At 36.6% G+C, this 23,852-nt stretch overlaps 4 protein-coding genes across 10 annotated transcripts; 2 read left to right on the top strand and 2 right to left on the bottom strand.

The window, feature by feature from the left end:
* Nucleotides 1–562: 562 nt before the first annotated feature.
* LOC115420718 (pseudouridine-metabolizing bifunctional protein C1861.05) lies at nt 563–7,073 on the bottom strand. 3 transcript variants are annotated; one of them, XM_030136185.1, is made up of 19 exons: nt 6,944–7,073; nt 6,356–6,454; nt 5,816–5,930; nt 5,567–5,741; nt 5,350–5,461; nt 5,013–5,119; nt 4,694–4,820; nt 3,944–4,064; nt 3,663–3,748; nt 3,390–3,526; nt 3,242–3,301; nt 3,084–3,147; nt 2,873–2,967; nt 2,650–2,778; nt 2,440–2,554; nt 2,218–2,355; nt 1,906–2,072; nt 1,744–1,826; nt 563–831 (listed from the first exon to the last, which is right to left on the bottom strand). In XM_030136185.1, exons 2-19 carry the CDS (start codon nt 6,426–6,428, stop codon nt 636–638), a joined length of 2,100 nt encoding a protein of 699 aa, XP_029992045.1. In that variant the 5' UTR covers nt 6,429–6,454; nt 6,944–7,073; the 3' UTR covers nt 563–635. The 3 variants fall into 3 exon arrangements, with proteins under 3 accessions (XP_029992045.1, XP_029992046.1, XP_029992047.1); XM_030136186.1 differs by lacking the exon at nt 6,356–6,454 and having other exon boundaries at nt 6,944–7,057; XM_030136187.1 differs by lacking the exons at nt 6,356–6,454; nt 6,944–7,073 and having other exon boundaries at nt 5,567–5,736; nt 5,816–5,923.
* LOC115420719 (interleukin-17 receptor A) lies at nt 6,831–23,551 on the bottom strand. Of its 3 annotated transcripts, none has more exons than XR_003935586.1 (12): nt 13,367–13,563; nt 13,270–13,291; nt 12,547–12,690; nt 10,023–10,141; nt 9,810–9,933; nt 9,504–9,551; nt 9,253–9,410; nt 9,053–9,127; nt 8,894–8,966; nt 8,667–8,762; nt 7,445–8,590; nt 6,831–6,842 (listed from the first exon to the last, which is right to left on the bottom strand). XR_003935586.1 is itself a non-coding variant. In XM_030136189.1 (12 exons), coding segments are annotated over exons 1-12 (1,638 nt in total). In that variant the 5' UTR covers nt 23,381–23,551; the 3' UTR covers nt 7,277–7,862. The 3 variants fall into 3 exon arrangements, 2 of the variants coding, with proteins under 2 accessions (XP_029992049.1, XP_029992048.1); XM_030136189.1 differs by lacking the exon at nt 6,831–6,842 and adding an exon at nt 23,380–23,551 and having other exon boundaries at nt 7,277–8,590; nt 13,367–13,416; XM_030136188.1 differs by lacking the exon at nt 6,831–6,842 and having other exon boundaries at nt 7,277–8,590.
* On the top strand, nt 14,557–19,318 carry LOC115420720 (troponin I, slow skeletal muscle-like). 2 transcript variants are annotated; one of them, XM_030136191.1, is made up of 8 exons: nt 14,557–14,829; nt 17,121–17,149; nt 17,246–17,249; nt 17,359–17,400; nt 17,480–17,611; nt 17,688–17,777; nt 17,866–18,036; nt 18,868–19,318. In XM_030136191.1, the coding sequence occupies exons 2-8, from the start codon at nt 17,139–17,141 to the stop codon at nt 18,952–18,954; spliced, it is 537 nt and encodes a 178-aa protein (XP_029992051.1). In that variant the 5' UTR covers nt 14,557–14,829; nt 17,121–17,138; the 3' UTR covers nt 18,955–19,318. The 2 variants fall into 2 exon arrangements, with proteins under 2 accessions (XP_029992051.1, XP_029992052.1); XM_030136192.1 differs by lacking the exon at nt 14,557–14,829 and having other exon boundaries at nt 17,045–17,149.
* On the top strand, nt 19,591–23,835 carry LOC115420721 (troponin I, slow skeletal muscle-like). 2 transcript variants are annotated; one of them, XM_030136193.1, is made up of 8 exons: nt 19,591–19,642; nt 20,276–20,302; nt 20,428–20,431; nt 20,517–20,558; nt 20,660–20,791; nt 23,123–23,212; nt 23,410–23,583; nt 23,678–23,835. In XM_030136193.1, the coding sequence occupies exons 2-8, from the start codon at nt 20,292–20,294 to the stop codon at nt 23,753–23,755; spliced, it is 531 nt and encodes a 176-aa protein (XP_029992053.1). In that variant the 5' UTR covers nt 19,591–19,642; nt 20,276–20,291; the 3' UTR covers nt 23,756–23,835. The 2 variants fall into 2 exon arrangements, with proteins under 2 accessions (XP_029992053.1, XP_029992054.1); XM_030136194.1 differs by lacking the exon at nt 19,591–19,642 and having other exon boundaries at nt 20,057–20,302.
* Nucleotides 23,836–23,852: the final 17 nt, after the last annotated feature.

The following is a 23,852-nucleotide window of genomic DNA, read 5'->3' as shown; positions in this document are numbered from 1 at the left end:
CCTATGCTATCATTTTAAAAACAGCTTATTTGTAACGCAATATTTTAACATTTTTGCCTGATTTTTAGCTTTGCGAGTCACATTTAACTTGTGTAAAATATTTTACTTTTCTGTCAGTGTCCAAATAATCATTTCCAAAGCTTTATATGCACAGGCTCTAAGTACATTTTAGGTATGCTAATAGAGGTGGGAAAACGGAACTTTTTACGATATATTAAAGAGATTTTTTCCTTGAATACTTTTGGTAATGAATGTTATTACCAAATAGCCAAACCTGGTTGCTACAGTTTTGTTTTTGGTTTGTTTTTTTTTTAACAAAAAATATTCAGTTCATTCAAAATTATGACTAACAATATACGTGAATTTGGACAAATTAAGTTGATAACGTTACCCCCCCAAGCATTTAAAACACTCCAGAAGCCCCTCGTTGTAATATTTAATAAATTGTGTAGCGTGAAATCATGCATCACAAAGTTCCCAAAAGTGGTTCATTCATCTATTTTTGTGTAATTTATGGAGAATAATATGAAAATGTAATCCTTGAAATAATTATAATTATAAAAGTGTGTAATATGTTTATTTAATCATCTACTGTGACATATTTCATCAGCATATTTCACATCATAAAAACATTTTTAATCGATCCACATGAATTGAGGCTTGGGCCAGCAGTGAGTGTGGTCTTTGTCAGGATCCACAGAGTCTAAAGTGAGTGTGGGGTCGATGGGGTGTGGCGAGGCGAGGGACAGACGTGCAGCCAGGAGTCCCATCTGGACACAGCTGTCTGTGTCTCGGCCCTGGAGGATCCCCGTTATCAGTGCACCTGCCAGACTGCAGAGAGATGGAGGATCAAGGCGTGGGTTTTGTACATATGCAGACCTTTGTATACTCAAATCAGAGTTGTCATAGTTTTGGAACTTTCCTTAGACTTTGTATTTATTTGTTTTTTTCCAGTATGGTTTTTAGTTTTCCTTAGTTTGATTAGTGCAAAGTTTCATATTGAGAAATGTACTGGTTTTGTTTTAGTTTTTTTAAATTTAATTTTCATCTTAGAACTATAATGGAATTCCTTGAGTTATAAGAATTTGAAAAAGACAGAAAGAAAGATTCATGACATCGAATATTATAAACAAGCCACATTATGTAAGTGTTATATTATGCAAGTTATACTTGTCATAGTTTATGGTATACAAGAAGCGCTTTGCTTGAATAAAACTAAGCTGATTTTACCTGCAATTATATATTTCATTATGTTGCATTGTTCATATTTATTTTAAGTCTTTTTTGGAAAACTTGAGTTTTTGTTTTATTTCAGTTGATGGAATAATTTTATCCTTTGTAGTTTTAGTATTTGTTAATTATAATAACACTGGTTCAGGTGTTCAAATCAATCAGTTTTTTTCTTTTTGAAAATCACAGAAAATACCTTAAACGTAAGATTGTGATAACTGCTTCATCTGGAATTTTCGTTTCATAGTTTTGTTATGCTGATTAAGCATGTGTTTCTCCAGCCTTTGCCAATCAGTGGTGCCTTACTGTACCTTAAATTATTTCTGTTTTTTGAGCACTTTGACACCCTTGCAAGTGCTCAAAAAATTGTCCATAGGAATTGTCCATAACAATGAAAGAATTAAGACAGAGGGTAGAGGGTAAAAGGAATGACAAATTGATGCAAATGAAGCACAGGAAGTATATAAAAGTGAAATAACAAAAATAGAAAGTAGTTCAAGTGAATTTTAGCACCTATCTCCTGCTCCTGAGACATTCATAGTCTCTTCTGCAGTCACAGTCAGGGCAGGGTAATGGAGCGCACAAAGACGTCCTTTCTGCAAATGTAAAGATGGCTTTATCATCACTGTAGCAGGATTCAGCTTTATTATCATCATGAATAATGGCAGCCTTTACCCTTTTCTGTTTTCTTGGCTTCAGGTTGACCGAGCCTGCATCATGTTCTCCACACACGAGAACACCATTAGCTCCCAGGGTCACCACTAGACAGTGCAGATGCTCCAGAAGGGGGCAGGAGAGAGCTACTGCAATACTGAGCACCTCATCAACAGAGCTCGGAAGCGCTGACACCCCAGAAGACAAAACCACATCCTCATTTATCACACTGCATTTTCTCAAGAAATATAACTATGACCGAGAAGTTTTGACACGTCCAGTAAATGAACGGCATGTGCCCATAGACTGAGAACTTTATCTGATTCAGATTACCTTTGGGTGATGGGAGGCCAAGGGTTTGGTTCATGGTGCACAACTCTGACAGGTTTGGGGATAAGTAGGAAAGACACTTCCATGCCTCTGACAGGAAAGGTTTACAAGCCTTATCTGCATCTGTTGGCTCATACCAGACTGGAACATACATTGGTATAAACATGAAAATGAATGAAAGCTACTATTTATGATAAGTTGTTCTAATTATGTCCCGCTGTTTACCATTGACATTGTGGTTTTTGGCAACAGAACAAACATAGTTGATGGTTGAGACTGGGATGTTTCCATCGAGACACACAAGAGCAGCTGAGGAGAGCTGCTTCTCAAATTGTGACACCTGAAAGAAAATATTCAAAGATAAAACAGAGATGAAAAAAAACCCCCTGTGTTCTGGGCTGGATTAAAATGGATGCTAGAGTTAGGCTCACTTACATAGTGCTCTGTGATTTGTTGGTGAATATCCATGTCACCCAACCCTAGACTCAGTTCTCCGCTTTGAGTAATAACAGCACAGTATGTGGCAGTGTTCTGGTCCTTCAGCCTTGCCACACCACTTGTGTTCTTACAGAAATAAGAAAAAAGCAAATGCATAAGAAACACAGTGTCATGAATTTATAAACAAAAAATATGTTTGATGACAGTACTGTCCAGGTACCATATGTTTACAGTAGTTTATCACAGCATCACTGTGTGAATCAGTCCCAACAGCTGAGATGAAGAGGGGTTTGTGGCCTAGTCGACTCAGACAGTCTGAAGGGAAACCATCAAAGAAATGACTGTAAGATGATCAGAGTCAAATTACTGACAAAATGTTCTTGAATGCAATCTGACTGAAACAAAAAACAAACAAACAAACAAAAAACAACCAGCAATGTTCCGCCCCACACCCCCAAAAGATTGACAAACACTTCCTGGATTGGTCTGTCCAAACTGTAAGACAAAACAAGTATCCACAAAGACATTACAACTGGATCTTTTTGCGTTGAAGTTTTGTGAATAAATGCATGATTTAAGTTAAACTTACATGAAGAGTTTTAGTTTTTCCTTTAGCTATAAAATCCACATTTATTCCTCCCACAACGACCTGTGAAATGACAGTGTCATGTTCTTTGCTGGAAAAGCGTTTGACTTCTCAAAAACTGAGGAAAAATCCATCACATGTTTATACTCACAATGTCTGATTTTGAATCTGGTCTGAGTTTTTGCACACACTGAGCTGTGTCTCTTGACTCCTTCTTATTCCTCAGTTTTGACAGAGCGCAGGCTATCTGGCTGCCAACTTTAGCATTGTTATGAATGAGTGCTATGTCTAGAAACATGGCAGGTTAAGGACAGTGTGATATATTGCAATGGAAACCTATAAAATAACATATTTTTCATCTAATTTGTTTTAATGACATCTGAGAATTTGACACTAACAATGTGTACCAATTTCAGAAGGATACTGGCCTGAAGGGACTTTCCTTTAGTCAGATCATTGACCTTTTGAAGAATGAATGGCGTCACATCTCTTCCTGTGATACCTTTATCACTAGGGAAATCAAAAAGAGAACAGAAAGTCATTCTTTATCCTTTTTCAGGTTTTTTTTCCAGTAGATGCTGCTGTTGCTGCTACAACCACAGGCATGTCACTAAGGAAATATCTAAACACCAGGAAGTAGTAAATTAAAAAAGAAACTTGACAAAAGATAATAAGTCTCAGAAAGTTTCACAGGGCTTTCTGTACCTTGCTTCTGCCACTGCAGTCTGTATGGCCTCCTCTATCTGCAGGCCCACTGCTGCATGCTCCTCTGGGATGGGTACAGCTATCAGGACACCACTTTGGAGACCCAGTGGCAAAGTACTTGCTAATAAAATACATTTATAACAGGTATACTGTGAAAAAGAGGTAACATTAAACATGCAACTTTATAAGAATTAAGTGATGAAAGGCTATTAACCCTCAAAGACCCAAACCAAGAACCAAAAGCAAAACAAAATAAATGTTTGATAACTTTTGATGCTCCAAAATCTAATAATTTTAATAATTCAGGTAAAATGCAGTTTCTCAGCTTTTTATTCGTCATCAGATATGATGCTCAGACACTCCGTAGTGAACATGGAAACATCAGCATCCTCTGCAACATTGATTCACCAATGAATTCATGTAGTTTGACAAATGACAGTGACTGTAAACACTTGTTTTTACGTTCAGTCATATTTTGTTGAAAAAGTCACTTTTTCCCCAGTTCTCTCTGTCTTGATATAATAACCTTTGAATTTCTGACACTCGCTTTTATGAACAACACAATCAGTAAAGTAAAAATTAGAAAATACCTGATTTTCACTGAAAAATGTAAAATGCATGCAATAATATTACAATAAATGGGGAAAAATTAATTTGGAAAAAATTAATCTAGAGAAAAATTTATTTGGAAGTCGGCACAAAAATAGTTGTAGGTCTTTAAGGGTTGAAGGATCTAAAATGTTTTTATACCAATAAGTTTTGCTGCCTCCTCAGGGTTGCATACATTATATGGGGAAGTGAATCCACTTTGTGGAGAAAAGAAAGCTGGAAAATTCTTTGAGGCTCCATAAGTGGCAACACAGACTCCTTGCGTCTCCTAATTTAAGACGTAAAAGAATAAAGTCACAATAGTCAGTAAAGAATCAATAATTATGCAGCATTATTATACATAATGTATTGCTTACAGGCATTTTACTTGATTATTCACATGCTAATATGTGAATTGCAGAGTTAGATCTGCTGTTTTATTGTAATTTTTCTGAAAAATAAAGGTACTCAGAATTCTTACAAGGAATTCTAGGGTGCGACCAATGTCCAAGATAGATTTCACACCAGCAGAGACCACAGCAATGGGAGTCCTGCCCAGCTCTGTCAGGTCTGCACTGACATCCAGACCTGGAAGAATCATGTGGTTCAGTGTTATCCCTCAAACCCATTGTATAACTTTATTTTAATACTCAGAGATGGACAAACTCTGGTCACGTGGCTTCAGCTGTATCAGGTGAATGTTGGCATAAAAAGCTTATTCACCTGACGACTTCATGTGTAATTGCATTAAAACTCTGTGATTAGTTTAAACATGCAGAGAAAGATGTGATCAGTCTATGTTTTTATTTCCTGCTTACTGTTCTCTCCATCTCTGTGGACTCCTCCAATCCCCCCGGTGACAAACACAGGGATGCCAACTCGATGTACTGCTATCATAGTGGCTGACACAGTCGTTCCCCCTGAAAGCCCCTAAAGAAGCGCACAACAGGGCAACATAGAAACATAAATGACACATTCCATCATTCAAATATTAAACACAGGAAACAAAGATCTTTGTGTGTATTGCAGCCTCACTTGGCTAACAACATAAGGCAAATCTCTTCGGGACACTTTCATGGATGTGCTGCAGCGGGCAAGGTGGTCAAGCTCCTCTGATGACAGACCAACATGAACTTTGCCTTCAATAACTCCCACAGTGGCCGGAGTGGCTCCTTCATCCTGCACAATGGCCTCCACTTCCCTGGCTGTGCTGCAGGAATATACCAGCTGTTATTATCAGTTGTTAAAACAAATATTAACATTTTCTGAGGGTCATGTGGATACCTTAGGTTGTGTGGATAGGGCATGCCATGAGTGATGATTGTGCTTTCAAGTGCAACCACTGGTCTGTTCTCTGCCAGAGCCTGTGATACAGATGGATGAACTCTGAAGACACTGTCTAAGAAATAAGAAATTGTGAACTGACAGTGACTTATAACTATTATCATTATTATCATTATGTATATATTGTGCAACATGTAAAAGTTAGAGTTAAATTCACAGTGCAGGCAAAAGTGGCCAAAATCTCATCTTTTTGTTCTGATCTGTTTTCAAATCACATGGAATCACATCCTTTTGATTGGGACACTTTTATACATGAATTGGATCTCAGTCCAAACAGCCAGATTGAATCAAAGTGATATTCATGTCACAAGATTGAGATTTCTCACTACTCCTCACTGAAGGGCCTCACTCAAATACTAGAAAATACAGGAAAATGTAACATATATGTAAATGCAGCAGCAACAAATCTGAACTAAGTAACAAGGCCAACACTGTGAATGTAACCTAACCGTAATATTTTCATTAAATGACACATTTTACCATTTTTGAAAAATCTGCTGTGGTATGTTGCAATTCCTCTTCTCAGGATAAACATAGGGGCTCTCTTCAGCATTCTCAGGTCAGGTTTTACAGGAAAATCTGTAAATATTCAGATATCTTATTGCTTAGAACAGTGTTGACTTTTGTGTATAGACATTAGTCCTCCCTGCAGTATCCTAAGGAAAGGAATATGCATTAGGATTTGGTATATGATATTTGACTTTTTAACATTTTTGTTTGTGACTGTATGGGCTTCAAATGAATGGCTGGAAAGCTGAAGAAAAAAAAAAGAAGAAAATTACTTAGTAACCACTGACACCACTTCTATCCGTCTGCTTTCCACTTTTAAGTTGCATAACAATGGAAAAAGTATAATATTGTCTCAACTTAGATCTAATGTTTATGGTTTTACAGAATGATACTTAAGAGACAAGGCAATTATATTATATTCTTCAGTCCTTGAGTTAAGTTCAGAGAAGCTCTTCCGCTAAAAAAATAAATGAATAGTGTGATCTAGCTTCAGTTGTGTCTAAAGGACTAAAAGAGTTATACTGAGCTTGTCATAGTTAAAATAGTTCACAACATTACCTCTGTTTTTTGTTGGAAAAATAAAATAGTCTCCCTGGTTGCATCACACCATGCTGTGTGTGTTCCGTCACTGCAAGCTTCAAGTCCCATTCAGCCATTGTGGGAATTTTCTTTGCTCCTGTTTTCTGGGACAAATTCCCACCACCCTCCCCTTCTGGGGGCCACTCAAACCCCAAATTCCAGAGCTGGGGCTTGTATAGTTTTCTTTTTCCTGCTTCACTTAATTTAGGCATAAAACACTAACGCTGATGTAATTATGTGTTCAGATTGATAAACATTTCAGAAAACAGCATGATAGTATTTGAAGACTACATTTAATGTATGTTTGTGAATGACAGAGGATTAGAGCCATTAATAATAATGACATAAAACATTGCATTTATCTACAACAGATATCATTTTACAATAACCATACTTAAACAACATGCAATACAATATTTTGGAAGACATGTAACATTATATTTACCCTTACATTAGCTGAAAAAAAGTATCCAAACATACAGATTTTTGTGCTTACCTACTCCACAGATACAAAAATGCTAGAAACTTTGCCCAGAAGGTTAAACTTTGACCCACACAATGTTTACACAGCCCAGAAGCATCAACCACAGATCTGGAGGTCTAAACTAACCTGGAATTGCTCCCAGCTAATATGAATCTTTAATCCAGTTTACATCTTAACACAGAGATAATACTGTATAATTCCAAGTTTTCCACATTTACCTGATATACAACTACTAATTCACTTGGTTCTGTTTCAGTTTAGTATCAATTTTGTCACTAGATGCAACATTCAATGATTAAACTCAGTCAATTGCATCGTCTGTTGTCTTTTTGTTCCTGATCATCAAGGCATGTACAGAATATGTAAGAGGGTTTGAGGCTGTTTTTGCTTCACTGGAGCTCAGCAGAATTCTCATCATATCATGTCTAGCTCTGAACTTTCAAGCAATTCCTCCTCAAACCACTGTGGATGCTCTAGTTGATAAGCACGGAAAGCCTCTATTGCCTCCCATAAGGCTTTACCTGAGGGACAGTGATAATAGTCCTCTTCTGAAAGTCCATCAATGTGATTTAGTCTGCCTGGTTCATGTTTTTCAGTATCCAAGATTCTGAAGAACAGCTCCTCGAACTGTTTCATCAACTTGTAGCGCACTGTGATGTTGAAAGGTGAGGGAACGTCTTCTTCGGAGCAAACATCATCAAAGTAAGCCACTATGTACCTTTCAAAGGAGGCAGATCTGACAAAATGAGGGACCATGAGGCAGAGGGCTGGAATGAGCATATCCCCCATAGATGAACAAGCATCTTCTCTCAGTAGGACTTGTTTACCACCACACATCGCTTTCCATTTGGCTTGAACTCCTTGTGAGCACAGGATTAGAATCTTATTTGAAGAGTTTTCTATTTGCTCTCTGTGCCAGTCCAGCCACTGGATGCTGCCCATCACTCCCAGTCTGGTAGAGTCCAGAAGATCCAGAACCACCTCAGTGCCACATTTATTGACCAGAAAAGCACAAAGCTTGAGAACAATGTTTTTGTACAAAGGGTGATCGAGGGAGTAGATGATGAGAACTCTTCTTCTGTTTTGCACTTGAACGCCCTCTGGCTCTTCTTTGGCAGCAGATAATAATGTCTTCACAGGACCTGAGAGAAAAGTCATTCATTTTCTATTCTTGTTGTAATGTTGAGTGATATATTAATCATTAACATTAAGCCATACCTTTAAGACATTCCCTCCAGATGAAATAAACAAGGCAACCGCCAGTGATGATCAGTCCTATGGCTGCTTTTACAATTAATGTCCGTGGCTTATAATCTAATCAAACAAAACAGGTTAATTTTTTCACATAGTATTAATACAAAATGTTAAGCTTATGATTATGACAATGATTACTGTCATTGTATGTTGTAAAAGTTAATATACATCTGTAAAAAAATCATACGTACAATAAGAGCAGTATTCAATGTGTTTTTCAGCACACCAGCAATCATTCTTGCATTGTATAAAAAATGGCTGAATCTACGAAATAAACAAAAACCAGAACAGTGACTCTGTATCTATGACTAATCTTACTGTAGAGAGTCTAAGACCAAAGTAAAACTCACCTTTATCACAATTTCACACTGCAAAAGCTCTGACAAACTCAACTCAAAGGTCACATTCAGTGATCTTCTGTTTTCCTTTTGTTAACAGAAACAAAGACAATTCATTTAACCATATGCACACTATAACAGAACACTACAATAAATAAGCAGCAAATATCACAATTTTACATGACAGTATCAATAAAATAATGACTCATTACCTTCAAGACATTCTTTGAGTAAAAGACACCAGGGCTGGTTACAGAGACTTGATATTTCTCTGAATATTCTGCTGCATTAAAACCAATGACAACAGACAACGTTCTGTATCTCCAGTTAAGTGACAAATCACTAGTCATTTGAAGCTCCCAAAGACTCCCTGAAAAAACAAAACACTCATGATAACAATGTCTACCTGGCCCTGAGTCACTTAGACTCTCAGTTTGAAAAAAAAAAAAAAAAAGAGGATTACCATTTTCCAAACATATCTGGGCTTTTTGGAGTTTCTTGTCATCACATCCTGGTGACAGAGGTAAAAAGACAATACAGTAGTCAGATGCATTCAAAAAATCTTTCTAACATATGTTTACAAAGATAATCATGTAAGAGAACCGTGGTAATACTTGGAAAACAGTATTATAAGCACAGAAAATAGTCAAACCTGAAGACAACATAGACATAAAACATATGTGAAATAATGTTATACTTAAAATTTACTTGCAAATGCAAAACCATACAAGAAACACAAAAGTAAAAAAAAAAAACTCAGTGAATCTACCAGGGATGGTGATATGCTTTTGGATCCTCTTATCTTTAAGGTAAGGTTGTGGTAAATTTAAAACCGACACTGTATATGTACGGTCAGGATGTACCACCACTCCATCCAGTGAAAAGGTCCACGGCTAAATAAGAAAAACAGGCGTCTCATTATAAAATAAGTGAATGCAGAATTTATATTAGTTAACATACAGCAAATATGTTCCAGTCTTACTTTGCCTCTCTTTGGATTTATTTGTCCGCTGATATTGTAGGAATACTGCACACACATACTTTGATTTGTACTTTTATCCACAATATTAATCTGAGATCCTTGAAGGACTTGTACACCTGCTGTAAAAAAAAAAAAAAGTTTGTTACTTTAATGCAATTTAAAAGGAAAACATTTTAAAAGGAATATGTAGTGTATTATCAATTAATATATAAATTAAAATAAACACCTGAAGTTCTGCCAAAGATGCCAATGTATTGTTGAGATATGAACTGAATTTATTTACACTGATGGGCTGGGGGATTAATATGACCACTAAAGGGAGAAGTGAGTCATTCTGCCGGCCTCCCATGGTGAGCAAAACTAACGCCACATAGCACTTTGACCAAAATGTCAGAAAGTGACCAGATGGGATGAGAACGACTAAGAAAATAATTTGCAATCAAAGAAAATGACTGTAACGATTGGCCGTGTGGAGGAAGATGCAAACCAGGAGGTTGGAATGATCTTCACCATGGTATAATTTATTTACAGTGATCATCTAAGGTACACAGCCATTAGGGCTCTGTTACTGCAACCCCCCCCGCCCCCCCCCCCCCCCCCCCAAAAAAAAAAAATACCTAACTGACAAAAACAGCTTGACAGAATTTAAGGAAACTCAGATATCAATAACTGAAACTACAGCTCAGCCCATGGCTACAGGGAACCAGCTTCATCAGCCTGCTCCACACAAGCAGGGACACACTTCACTCTCTGACAGCATCTACTTCAGGCTTCATATACCCGTTGCCCAGGGCTGGTTGTAGCCTGTCATATTAGGGTGGGCTGGTTGAAATAACAGGTGGGCAACTTGGTTGGTATTAGGGCGAAGTTGAATAGTGGCCTGAAGGCTGAATTGCAGTCCTGATAGCACTGAAAAGAAATGGTTTGGGGGTTTATTTAAGAATAAGAATCACTTTATTGATCCCAAAGAGAAATTCAATTGTCGGGCAGCTCATTTGTGTTCATTTACTCTTTAATATAAAATAAAAAATGATTTTAAAAGTCCTTCATGCATATTTCTTTTCATTGTATGAGCTTGAAAAACAAAAGAATGAATACTGAATATTAATAAAATAAAATATTCTCACTGTGGCCAGAATTTATACAAAAAGAAGGCAGTCTACTCTTGTTCAAACTCAGACTGAAAATTCAGTCTGAAAAGTGACAAATGACATAGAAAACAACAAATCTTTTTTTCCCCATCTAAAACCCTGAACTGTAGACTCAAATGTCAGTAGAACTATATACATATAAACCAACATGACAAAATTATTATGATAATTTATATAATTTAGTGACAAAGATCATTTGCCTCTCTCTCGGTTTTTGTCTCTTCGTTGGGCAGCGATTGAGAGACTGTATGTTTTACTGGCGTTGTGTTGCCCAATGTGTGTGTTTTATTTGCGGTGCTTTAGTCAGTGTGTGCATACATAACATGATGTGGCTGCGCCGGTCTGGCTGCTCTGCAGGACCCCAGAGACGGTGCTCAGCCCAAGAGCACGTCAAAAAGTACGACAGATAAAAGATACTGTGAACTTCCGATAGAGAGAATGGCGGTATTAAACAGAAACAGGTGCAGCAGTGACCTCGATAGGTGCGGGAGAGACTGAGGAGGGTCATTTATTTCCCCACAGCTCAGAAACAGACAACAGACAGTGAGCTGCTGTATAAGGAAATGAAGCGCTTAGGGAGTGCAAAACAACAATGACAGCCAATCACCGATGGAATAGGGTGGGCTGTAGGCTGCCCACCCAATCACAAATAAAACCCAAAAGTAGTGTAGTCTGTTATATTTTTCTATTGGAAAAATGTTTTTGCTTAACTTTCAGTTAGGTGGACAAGACGAACATTTGGGTGGGCTGAGCCCACCCTGCCTAGAGCTGGCCTCGTGTTGCCCCTCCCACATGATCAAGCCATCCATGAATATGGATGGTTATCCCTTACAGTTGCCATTTAATGGAAATATACTCAAATCAGTACTTAAACAGTACTTCAACTTTATTTTTTACTATTCCCCAAAAAGTCTCATAACAGATCAGAGGCAGTTTAAAGGTTAAGCATTTAAAGGTTAACATCTGTCAAACCCACAAAACTCCCCTCTGATTGCCGCCACACTTGGTACATTCTGATGCCTTCCGCTATAAAAGGTTTGGGAACCTCTTTCTTTTTTCTAGCAAGTGAGGATTATAAAACATAACGTTAATTTGACCAACTGTCAAAATAAGCATAAAGTATGAGTTTTAGTTTGAAGAAGAAAAGTTGATGATGCAATAATAGTATGTAAACACTGAGCTTTACACCCTATTCAGTGAATGATACAGTCTGTGGATACATGGTGTTGATTTTGTGGTTTTGGTAGTCCTAAGTGTTTTCTGGGATGAGACTGCCCCTGCTGGTGAGAGTTTGGAATATCAATACCACAGCGAACCACTTTAAAAACAGTGTTAAATACCATTTGATTGGAGATAATTGAAGCATAACTTACAGTCTGCTTTTATACTCCAAGTCAGATTTAAAACAGGAGTGAATCCATGTTTGTCCATCCCGACGCCCACCTGCTCAGGAACCCACTCTGGATCAGTAGGAGCATCACGTAACGGTACAAGCATGCCTTTGTCTATGCAGTTATCTCAGAATGGGAGAAGAATGTGTTATTTTTGAGTAAATTATATCTATCACATGCACTTGTACCCCCTGGCAAATAAAACACTCAAAGATTAGATTAAAATTATATTTTGATTCACAAGCTACATAAAATCTGTAATCTTTAGGATGAAAACAGTGAAGACCAGAGATCAGGGTTTTCCCAGGTTTTAGAAGGCTTCAGTGCTGTCTGAGTTACAGTGTTTTTCTTAAGTTTGTGATAGAATGATATAATCAACAAACTTAATTTCAGATAATTTTTTACCATTATTATGACCATATCTGTGTTCGAGAAGTTAGAGGAGACAATTACATCCAAAATTATTAATCACAAAAACTCTATTTAGAAGTCAACAAGAAAAAGCAATTTAGTTACGCTTGATGCTCTCTGGATTGTTTTCACATTAATTTGACTTAATTTGATGCCTAAAATGCTAAAGTGCTGCACCTGTGCCTTATAGTGAAAGGGAAAACCCTGACATGTACCAGAAATTTACATAAATATTGATAGTTTACACACTGATCAGTAATGTAAATATCTCAGTTTTGCACACAAAACACTTACCTATTTTGCAGTGTTCAAGATCCTGAAAGAAACACACAAGATTAGCCTTTGAGAAACATCAGTGTAGAGTATTTGTGAGTTTAGTCTGTATCCTCACTGGCTGATTGCAGTCCAGACGTTTGTCCAGAATCCTGAGAGAAGATGACACTCTGAGACCAGCAGTGAAGTAAACAAAGAGAAAAGAAATATGGATCATTGTAACATCTATGGAAGCTCCACTGTATAAAGGAAACACAGAAATATACAGATTCTTTTGGTCAGAGCGCAGGAATAGTTTAGACAAAGGCTTCACCGTGTGAGTCAGTTTCAATGTGACTGGCTTTGTGTTATCAGAAAGTGACATCTGAATTCACAGGAAGGATGTAAATGTGGTTTATAGCTGCATTAGCTTCAAGTTCTACTTTGCACATCTACAATTTCCTAAACAGTTTTGTGATAAGTGTTAAACTCAGCCAATCTGGAATCCATTTCTCTTTATTGATGCCCTGAACTTTAATATGTAAAACTATCAAATTAACCACTAGGGAGCAGCAGCGGCTAAATGTGCTAAATTTCTTATTCGAAGACAGTAAGTTTTGTTCAGTGGTTGGACAGAATGATACATCAATATGTATTTCTTGAGATGTTCTGGGTGCTTAAATCTTGTCTTAAACACAGCCAACCTGTTGAAAGCATATTTTGGTTTGAGTCTGACCTCTTACAACCTCCAGGTAACGTCTCCTAAATACACAGATAATGTAGATTTGAGTTCAGAGGATCATGACTCAAAGCCAACAGGCGGCCCTGGTTTGTGAACACAATAAGCCCTAAACCTTCAGCTCCAGCTGCTGCTTACTCCGTAGAGCTCAGCATCTATGGGACAAAAATGCGGCTGTGGTTATGTGTTAATTCCTATCGCTTTGTGTTGGCGTTACTGTCTCCTACTGGACATTGAGCTCAGTTTACACAACACTAAGACAGGCAGATCAACAGTCATGTGGCACTGAAGTCTGACCAGAATAGATGATGATGATGTAGAGGGTTTTGTGTTTGAGTGGCAGTTGCAACTATGACGCACTTTGATCCAAGTACTGAATGTAAAAATACTCTTTAAAACAGCCCAGCTCGTGACATGTGCAGAATTAGGAGGATTTGTAGTACTGAGACACAATAAATCTCACTGAAAGCTCAGCCGAAACCAGTTTGTCCAGAGATTAAAAATACTGTTTCATAAATAAACTTGATATTTCAACAAGTGATCGGGTTGGTATATTCACTTTTGGTGAAGTGAAGCAGTGAGTGAGCAGCTGAGGGCTACAAAGGCAGAGGTCAGCTGTCAGTCGGACAGGGATGTGTGAGATGTGTCCCTGGGAAATGTAATCGCGTGAATTAAACGTGTCACAGGTTGAGGGCAAATCAGAAAAGGTTGCATGATGCAGTAATTGTCAGGTGGACAGGGAGGCTATTTTAGCCAGCCATTCACATGAGGCTATGAATGCATTTCACTAATAATCGTAAAGTGCTTTTTGTTTTCCTGACTCACTGATCCTGCTGCTCTTCCTGACTGACCTCACTTTAAAGGTAAGTTCCACACAATAAACCAAAACAGCCTCACTAGTTACAGACAGTTATTTAAGGGGCCTCTTCTACCTTCTCTCCTGAGTAAAGGTGTCAGTTTTTACAGCCTTGTGTTGGTCAGTTCAGTTTTAATGCAGACTGCATATCAACGTGCCTCTGACACAGATACTGCGCTTGGCATTTACATAAGGTAATCCCTGCTATGTCGCTACTTGTCGGAGTCTTAAAACAATTTCTCCGACATGGCTCCCCACCTTTGACTTCTACGACACCTCAAGCTTCTTGATTATCTCTTTAAGTGCTAAGCAAGGAAATGTAATCTGAGGCTCGCACTGCCTGCCAAACTATTGGCTGCTGATAAAAACGCGCCTGACCCAGCACTGCAGCTGAAAATCTGGGGTCATAAGTGATGACGGCTGGTTCTTATAAACCAAGAGACGTCTGAATGGAGGGCAAGCAACAGGCTTCCTGAAACCATCTGCTGCTGGATGCCGGGCTGTCTTAATTTTAATTGTTATAATACTCTGTCAAAACAAGCAGTGACATCTCTTTCTGTTTGGTTAGGTTTATTTAAGATATTCAGAGTGTAAACTTAAGGCTAAAAGACAGACATGCAGCTTACTCAACAATAACAATTCTGAAATAATGATAGATCACATATATCATACAAACCTTTACATTTTAGCAAGATACTTTTCCTTGATTCACAGCTATAATTATCATAATATAATTCTATATCACATCATTTTTGCCTTTAGCGTTTGTTTTGTTTTACACTGTTAAATAAAACATAAAATGTTTCAATGACGTATTGTGATGATGTTTCAGTTTCTGACATTGATCAAACATGCATATGGCCATTAAAAAAAAGACTGAAACCAAAAATAACCATCTACTACAACCATTTGTTAGCCTCATAGCATAATAGCCTAAGTCATATGTTTGGCAAAATTGTGATATCTGTGTAACTTTACTGTCCTGAAACTACTGCCTCATTTTGCATCATTGGCTATGACCTGAAAAAAATATGTCTTACGCAATTATGATTATGATGACTTGAACAAAGTGGTATACTCATATTAACTTTTTATGATGATAACATTTTGGCCCATGTCTCTCAGTGTTATTATTGACACACAACCCAACTTACTTTTCCTTTGGTCATCTAGTATGGAATTTTTAACTTGTTTACCAAGTTAATGATAATGAGGATCTTTCTTGTTCATTAAAAATTTCTTTGAATCTTTACTCTTTTTTTTTTTTTTTGACAATTTCTTTCATTCATGTTAAGTTTTTTGGTTCATTCTTGCTCATTTTTATTATTTTTCCTATTTTTGTTCATTTCTTTTTTTAAAAAAAGAAGGAAATATAACATTATGTAGGTCAGTGGTAAGGCCAGGCTGTAAAAATCATAACAGTAACTACTGTACCTATAATATAATTTTTATATGATGATAAATTTTCCTTGATCAGCTGCTATAATTATTATAAAAATTGAAATTTTATGTCACAGTATTTTTTTTTGTGGAGGGTTTACTTAGTTTTTACTCATGCATATTCTACATACAGCCTTTATTTTGTAATTTTAAATGTATTTGACTGTTTTGGATCCAGATTTCTGAAACATTCTAATCATTTAAAAAAAAAAGGTTGAAACCACAAATAACCATCTGTTTTCTTCCATTTTAATCACAAATCAGACTTTAGTCTTGAACAAAAATACTGTAATGACTTGAATGGGTTTTATATCATGATAACAGACTTATCAGTGGCTCCCACTTATTTTTATCCCACTTATTTTTACTTGGGTCATTGAGTGTGGAATTTTATGCTTTTTTACTAACTAAACTAACTAACAAACTAAATGATGGTGTTTGGCATAGTAGAAAACAGTAGTGTAAAATGTGAAGGATCAGGATTTGAGAAATGTAATTTAATTATTCTAAATAATCATGTGAGAGTAGTTTGGCTAACCTTCCTCTGGCATCACCATGACTGCCACAGCAGCTGCTGGGTCAATGTGGCCAAATATAGCTGTCCAACAGGCTCCTGGTCAGACTCTAAAACAATAGGAGAGATCAGACAGAGCTTATTGGCAGTGAAACAGATCTGAAAGCTCTTGAGGACAGTTAAGTCTGAGCAAATGTATTTAACAGTTAACAATTTGCAAATACATCTTTCACATGAACAAAGACAACTGTGACAGTGACAGACATCAATTTGCTTCTGATAAGAAATGTTGTGTCTCATAAGTGATGTATAAAATAAATGACAAAAGCATGTTTGTCCCTAAGGTGCTGTAAGCTGCAGGCATGTCTGAGGGGTGAGTATTAACTACAATTGTATTCAGTGTATTCATATACTATATGCATATATAAATAACTCTTTGGCCTGCTTTTCATGCCCTGTATTGATGAAGACCGGTGAGTTCAAAGGAACATTCATTAAAACCGTTTTACTATTTTAACCATTTATCAAAATCTGTGTCAGTGACTATGTTTAATATAGAAACTTTTCTTATTTTAATCACAGAAAAAGCCTAAGTATTCAGCTACACGCCGACTGCTTCTAAAGGTATTGTCCTGACCAACAGTCACTACATGCACAGAACCTCATTAAATCAGCGCTTCATTAAAGTTTCATTCTATTAAAGTCTAAACTGCTAAAGAAGGCAGCATCTTTACTGGTAGCTGAAAGTGAAGAGAAGAAACACGAGAAAGAACGAGTTGTGAATGAGAGCTTCCCTCCACTGAAGCTGTCAGGTTTGTCAGTCCAGGAGCTCCAGGTACTGTCGACAGTGATCATGACAGTTGGATCATATCATGGTTGGATATTTTCATGACTGTTTGTGTTGTTTACAGGAGCTCTGCAAAGACCTGCATCGGAAAATCGATGTTGTAGATGAAGCACGTTATGATATGGAGGTTAAAGTAGCCAGAAATGAAAAAGAGGTCAATCTAATATGAATCAGGAAATGAGAGATGATGTTAAAAGGTCAACAGATGTGTTTGGGTGTTGACCTGGTTCTTTGTGGCACAGATCCAGTCATTGAATCAGAAGATCGTTGAGCTTAAGGGAGTAAAGAGGCCGAGCCTAAAGAGGGTGAAGAAAACGGCAGATGACATGCTAGGTGCCTACAGTGACACCTCCAAACTCATGAAGGCTGATTTCAAAGCCAACCTGAAGACAGTGAAGAAAGAGGATGAAAAGGTATACGTATGTCTTGACATTTAGTTAAGGTTTTGGTCATCTTTTTTTTTTTTTTTTTTCATCCAGTTTGGATGATTTTGTTCATTTTATTAGTCACTTTTGTGACCGATAAAATTTTTGTTCCTTTCTGACTTATTTTGTTCATTTTTGTTTATCTGCCCATCATTTTTGATAATTTTGTTTATACTGATTTTTGTTCATGTTTCGATTATATTGTTCATTTTTTTGTTCACTTTTGTTATTCTGTTAATTTTTGCTCATTTTTAAAAAATAATTTTGTTCCTGTATGTTACTTTTTGGATAATTTTATTAATTTGGGTTCATTTTATTGATTTTTTTCACATATGTTTATTGATTTTGTTTAATTTTTGTTGGTGTCTGAAATATTGTGTTTATTTTGGTTTATCTGCCCATCATTTTTTTTTTTTTTTATATTTTGTTCACTTCTAGTGATTTTTGTTTATTTATTATTTTTGGATTATGTTATTCATTTTTTGCTGATACCAATCAACATTATTTCTCCCCAGTTTTATTAGAAATTCACATTTATTTATTTATTTATTTATTTATTTTTCTGCATTCTTCAACATTTTTTGACAATTCTACTCCATTTTAATTAAATTTTTGGTCATATTTGGACTTTCAGTTTTTGTTCATTTTTGACAACTTTTTCATTCAATGGATTTATTATTTTGTGCATTTTTAATAACTGGTGCTTATTTTGTCATTTTGATTTAATGTTGTGAAACAGTTATGCTCCAGCAACCAAATAATAGTAAATATAGTATATTAGGAAAAAAATAGATATCATTGTTCACCTGTATTTCACAGAGGGAAGAAGTGACTGACTGGCGTAAGAATGTGGAGGCCATGTCTGGGATGGAGGGCAGGAAGAAGCTGTTTGATGCAGGACAATAAGAAACCACTCATGTGAGACAAAGCTGTCTTAGCACCACATCAATTTTTAGACGGCAAACCTTATATTTGCAAACATTTAGCCCAGTGATGTTGAATCTCTATTCCTCTTTACAACAGTTTCAGGATGTTAAGAAATCATTGTATGTATTATTGTATTGTAAAGAACATTGAGAGGCTTTTTATCTTAATAAATCTCTGCCTATGTGAAATAAAGTGTGATAACATACAGTACATTTAACAGTTTTGTCAGACTGAGGTTTAGTGCCTCTTGTGTAGTGTAATACTTGTGTCATACAGGTGGTGGTGCTGTCTCACTTTATATAATACTGTATGTGTGATACTGAATAAACAACCACGACCAGTCGTCTGGTGTGTTTTTGTTAATATTTCAAAATGTAACATTTATATATCTAACTTTTTCCTAAACATGATACAAACTACCTAGATATGACTCAATCAGTGTTTTACGTCCTGTACTCGTACACTGTTAGAGTGGTACAATCTGAAACCTAGTCCTGGTGGCTTCCACTCAGTGGTGCAGTGATAAACAGTAGACTGACTGGAGTTTATTTTAGTTAGCCACTCACAGAAGGAAGCAGCATCTGTTACATCTGATCTGATCATCTGTAGTTTCTTCACACTCAAAGACAGTGTCTGCTAACCTTGACAGGTTTTCTGCAGAGAGAAGGTATGTAGATTTTCACCTGTTGCAGTTAATTGAATTAAATTCATTGACTTGAGTTAGTGTTTTCTCTAAATCATGAACAATTGCTAAATCACCAAATCAAGGTCAAACTGTTCTGTCATTGTTCAGTGAATGTGTTTCAATGTCAGTGTCTATCTGTGGTGCATTATTTTAGCCAAAATAACAACAAATAATGCACATTGACACCCTTGCAAGAGTTGTTTTTTGTTATTATTGATTGATATGGTACATCATGTACACCAGCATTATGTGTCACAATCACTTATTCCAACGATGTGGGCAAAAAAAAGTAAGTAGAAAAAAAAAGAAAAGAAAAAGTGATGCTGTTTGTGATCCTGGTTGCAGTTGCCCTTAAAGTGAGCTGACTGATCAGGATTAAAAAGGAAATTATTTTAAGAATCCGCAGCATCTGAGCATGGAGAGTTTCTCATTTAAAGGCCAAATGGTGGATCTTCCATAGTCTCTGATGTAAGAAAAAGACAAGTAGCATGAATGGCAAAATACAGATAAAAGCATTTTGAATTTGTATTTCCTTTCATTTTGGCAGTAAACACGACAGAAGTATATAAGTGTATGTGAATTTTAATGAGTTTAAATGTAATTATTCCTTAACAGATAAAAGTCTGCAATCATGTCTGAGGTGTAAGTTACATTTTTCTATATTCCAACTTAATATTTGTTCACTTATGGTCATTTTCAGATTTATACACTGTAGATTCTAACCATCTTTTTGCTCTGTCCTTTTCATATGTTAACATCCACCACAGATCGGTAAGTTAAACTGGAACCTGTGTGTCCCTTTTCTTTATATAAATGTTGCTTTCTAAAAAAGATTGCCTTCTGCTTTTTTATGTAGAAAAAGCCAAAGATTTCTGCATCCCGGAGACTTACTCTCAAGGTTTTGTTCTCTACATCTTATCGATACAATAATCCATCAGATCAATAATTATTCCCAACTATCAGAAGACTAATATTTCCTCCCTTCATGGCTTTGCTCAGACCAAACTGCTGAAAATGGCAACTGCGATGCTGGAAAAAGAAAAAGAGGAAAAGAAGCTGGAGAAAGAAAACACTATAAGTGAGAAAGTCCCTCCACTGCAGCTGTCGGGATTGTCAGTACAGGATCTTCAGGTGTGTAAATGGAATAAAACATGTAATCAAAGGGCCAGGACCTCAGCCCCAAAATGAAAACATTTTAAAGTTGTAATACCACTGATGGCCACTAAATGCTGCTTCAAGAACTTGTCTTTAAAACTACTTGGTGGGTATTTCTTTTCCAGGACTCATTCCAGTCTCATCCATTTTATGTGATAAAGTGGTACACATAGAATTTTTTCTCTTTTAATCACGTCTTGTGGCAAAAAAAAAAAAAAAAGACATCTGCTGTAATTTAATAAATTACACTACTGTAGTTGTGGTTAATAGGTATCACTAATAAATCCATAAAATAGCTTTGTTTCATAAAGCTAGTACTTAGCTAGTACTATTATCCATATATTGCCACTTCTGGTTTTAAAAAGCCAGCATATCCTTTACAGTCCTATCCTATACAGTTTATGACACTAACTAATGTTAGCTCACTTGGCTCACAGACATTCCTAATCTATAATACATAAAACATATTATTTTTTTTGTCTGTTTCTGTGCACCTGTGGTCACTAATGAACTTCTTAACTTCTCAGTCAGTCTGTATGTCAGTGGCGACTGGTGCTAAACAAATGTTGTACAAGTATGTGTACATTCCTTTTCAATCAGATTTTTAGTGTTTCAGTCTGCTGATAATGCTTGTCAGAGGCTTTTGACCCCAGTGGCTTTGCTTTCTTTTTGGGAATCATCAGCTTTATGTTCATTGTGGAGACCAAAAAGCATTTGTATTTCACTCAAGCCCACTTTCCAATCCAGTGAAAATTATCCAATCAAACATAGACAAAAAAATAAAAACAGTTCTGATTGGCTACAGGGTGCAGAAATTGCATGTGGATATTTAATCCTCTGATGAGAGCACAGCCTCATGTCACCTATTATCTCCTAATACTAATTCATTACTTCTCAAATTAATCTCTTTAAACAGCTCTTCTTCCAGTATTTTAACATGGAGCTGATAAAAATTAAAAGCTATATAAATTATGTCTTCAATGAAACCACAAACAGTAAATTTAGTTTCAGATTTACTTCATAAAATGAGGCATTTTTTCCTGTTGTTATTAATCAAAAGAATAAGAAAGTTAGATGGAAAACATATTTTATTTGAATGAAATAATTAAATAAAAGTAAACAAAATAATCAAAAATGAACCATTCATTCATTTTCTGAACCCGCTTTATCCTCACTAGGGTCATGGGGGTCGCTTGGAGCCTATCCCAGCTACTTACGGGCGAAGGCGGGGTACACCCTGGACATGTCACCAGTTCATCGCAGGGCTGACATATAGAGACAAACAATCACTCTCATATTCACACCTATGGGCAATTTAGATTAACCAGTTAACCTATCAGTGCATGTCTTTGGATGGCGGGAGGAAGCCGGAGTACCCGGAGAGAACCCACACAGACACGGGGAGAACATGCAAACTCCACACAGAAAGGTCCCATCCCCACTGATTGGTGTTGGAATCGAACCCAGGACCTTCTTGCTGTGAGGCACAAGTGCTATCCACTGCACCATGTGGATATTTAAACCTCTGATGAGAGTACAGCCTCATGTCACCTATTATCTCCTAATACTAATTCATTACTTCTCAAATTAATCTCTTTAAACAGCTCTTCTTCCAGTAAAATGAACCAAAAAAATGAACCATGAAAAACAAACAAAACAATGAAAGAAATAAAAATAGGACCAAGGGTCCTGTAGTCCAGCAGCATATTTAAATACATTAATTCGTATTTGTTTGACCTTTCAAGGTCGCTCAAGGTCAAAGGTCATGACACCAAATGAAAGCCCATATCTGACTTCCTATCTATTGCCAATAGTGATTATATCTACATCTTCAACTGTTTTTAAGTTATAGCACTTTGAAATTTGTCCCATTATAAACCAACAGGGATTTTAAATATTTCAAAAATTCATAAAAAAAAATTCAAAAATCAATATTTCTCAATTCTTTAAACAAACTTAGTAGACCTTATCCCAAAGATGTTCCACAACAAATATCAAGTCATTCTGACTGATCATTTTGGAGAAGAAGATTCTTGAAAAATTGTTTACGAACGACAAATGGACGATGGACAGATGATGGACGGACAACAACTGATACCAATAGTCCATTGGACCTTTCGGGCCATTGGACTAAAAAGCAAAATGAGTGCTAAAAAAGCTGACAAAACCCTTCAAAGTTATCGTGCTCATATGCACCTTACAGAAGTATAACTCTGACTTTGAGATGTTGAACTGTTTTTATACAGAAAACCTAGGACATCTGTGATGACGTTAAATGAGTTTGACGTAATTTTTTTTGGTTTCCAGGCTCTGTGCAAAGACCTGCACCATAAGATTGATGTGGTAGATGAAGAACGCTATGACATTGAAGCCAAGGTGACAAAAAATAACAAGGAGGTATGCTTTCATACATTTTCTGTCTTTATTAATAATCAGATTAATCTTAAAGCTTTCTGGAGCTTTTTTCATTTTGTAATATTTATATTTGTTGACTTCTGTTACATTTATAAGTTTAACTGTGACCGATTGTGATTTGTTTAAACTGGGCTTCTATTATCAGGCACTTCTTACCTTTTTTTTCTTGTTTTCTGCAGATTGAAAACCTGTCTCAGAAGATCTCTGAGCTGAAGGGTAAGATGAAAAGACCTGCTCTGAAGAGGGTGAAGATCTCAGCAGATGCCATGCTGGGTGCTCTACTGGGATCAAAGGTCAAAGAGTCTGTGGACTTTAAGGTCAACCTGAAGACAGTGAAGAAGGAAGAAGAAAAGGTAAGAGGCTTCAATATTTCTGGATACCTTGTGATTATGAGAACAGTCAGTTAACAGACATTATTACTAAATCTGACTTTATTGTCATGAGCAGAAGGAGGAGGTGAGCGACTGGCGGAAGAACGTGGAGGCCATGTCTGGGATGGAAGGCAGGAAGAAGCTGTTTGAGTAGATGCTCCAGGAGATGCTGTTTTTCAGTGGAAAAGAGTGGAGATGAGAACAAAGCTAACATTACAGCTCACTAACAGTAACCCAGCAGTACATGTGTG

This window comes from Sphaeramia orbicularis, chromosome 6 (assembly GCF_902148855.1).
Source record: "Sphaeramia orbicularis chromosome 6, fSphaOr1.1, whole genome shotgun sequence".
NCBI classification, from domain to species: domain Eukaryota; kingdom Metazoa; phylum Chordata; class Actinopteri; order Kurtiformes; family Apogonidae; genus Sphaeramia; species Sphaeramia orbicularis.
The sequence above is the reverse complement of the archived record's forward strand: the minus strand, read 5'-3'. Positions and strand labels throughout refer to the sequence as shown.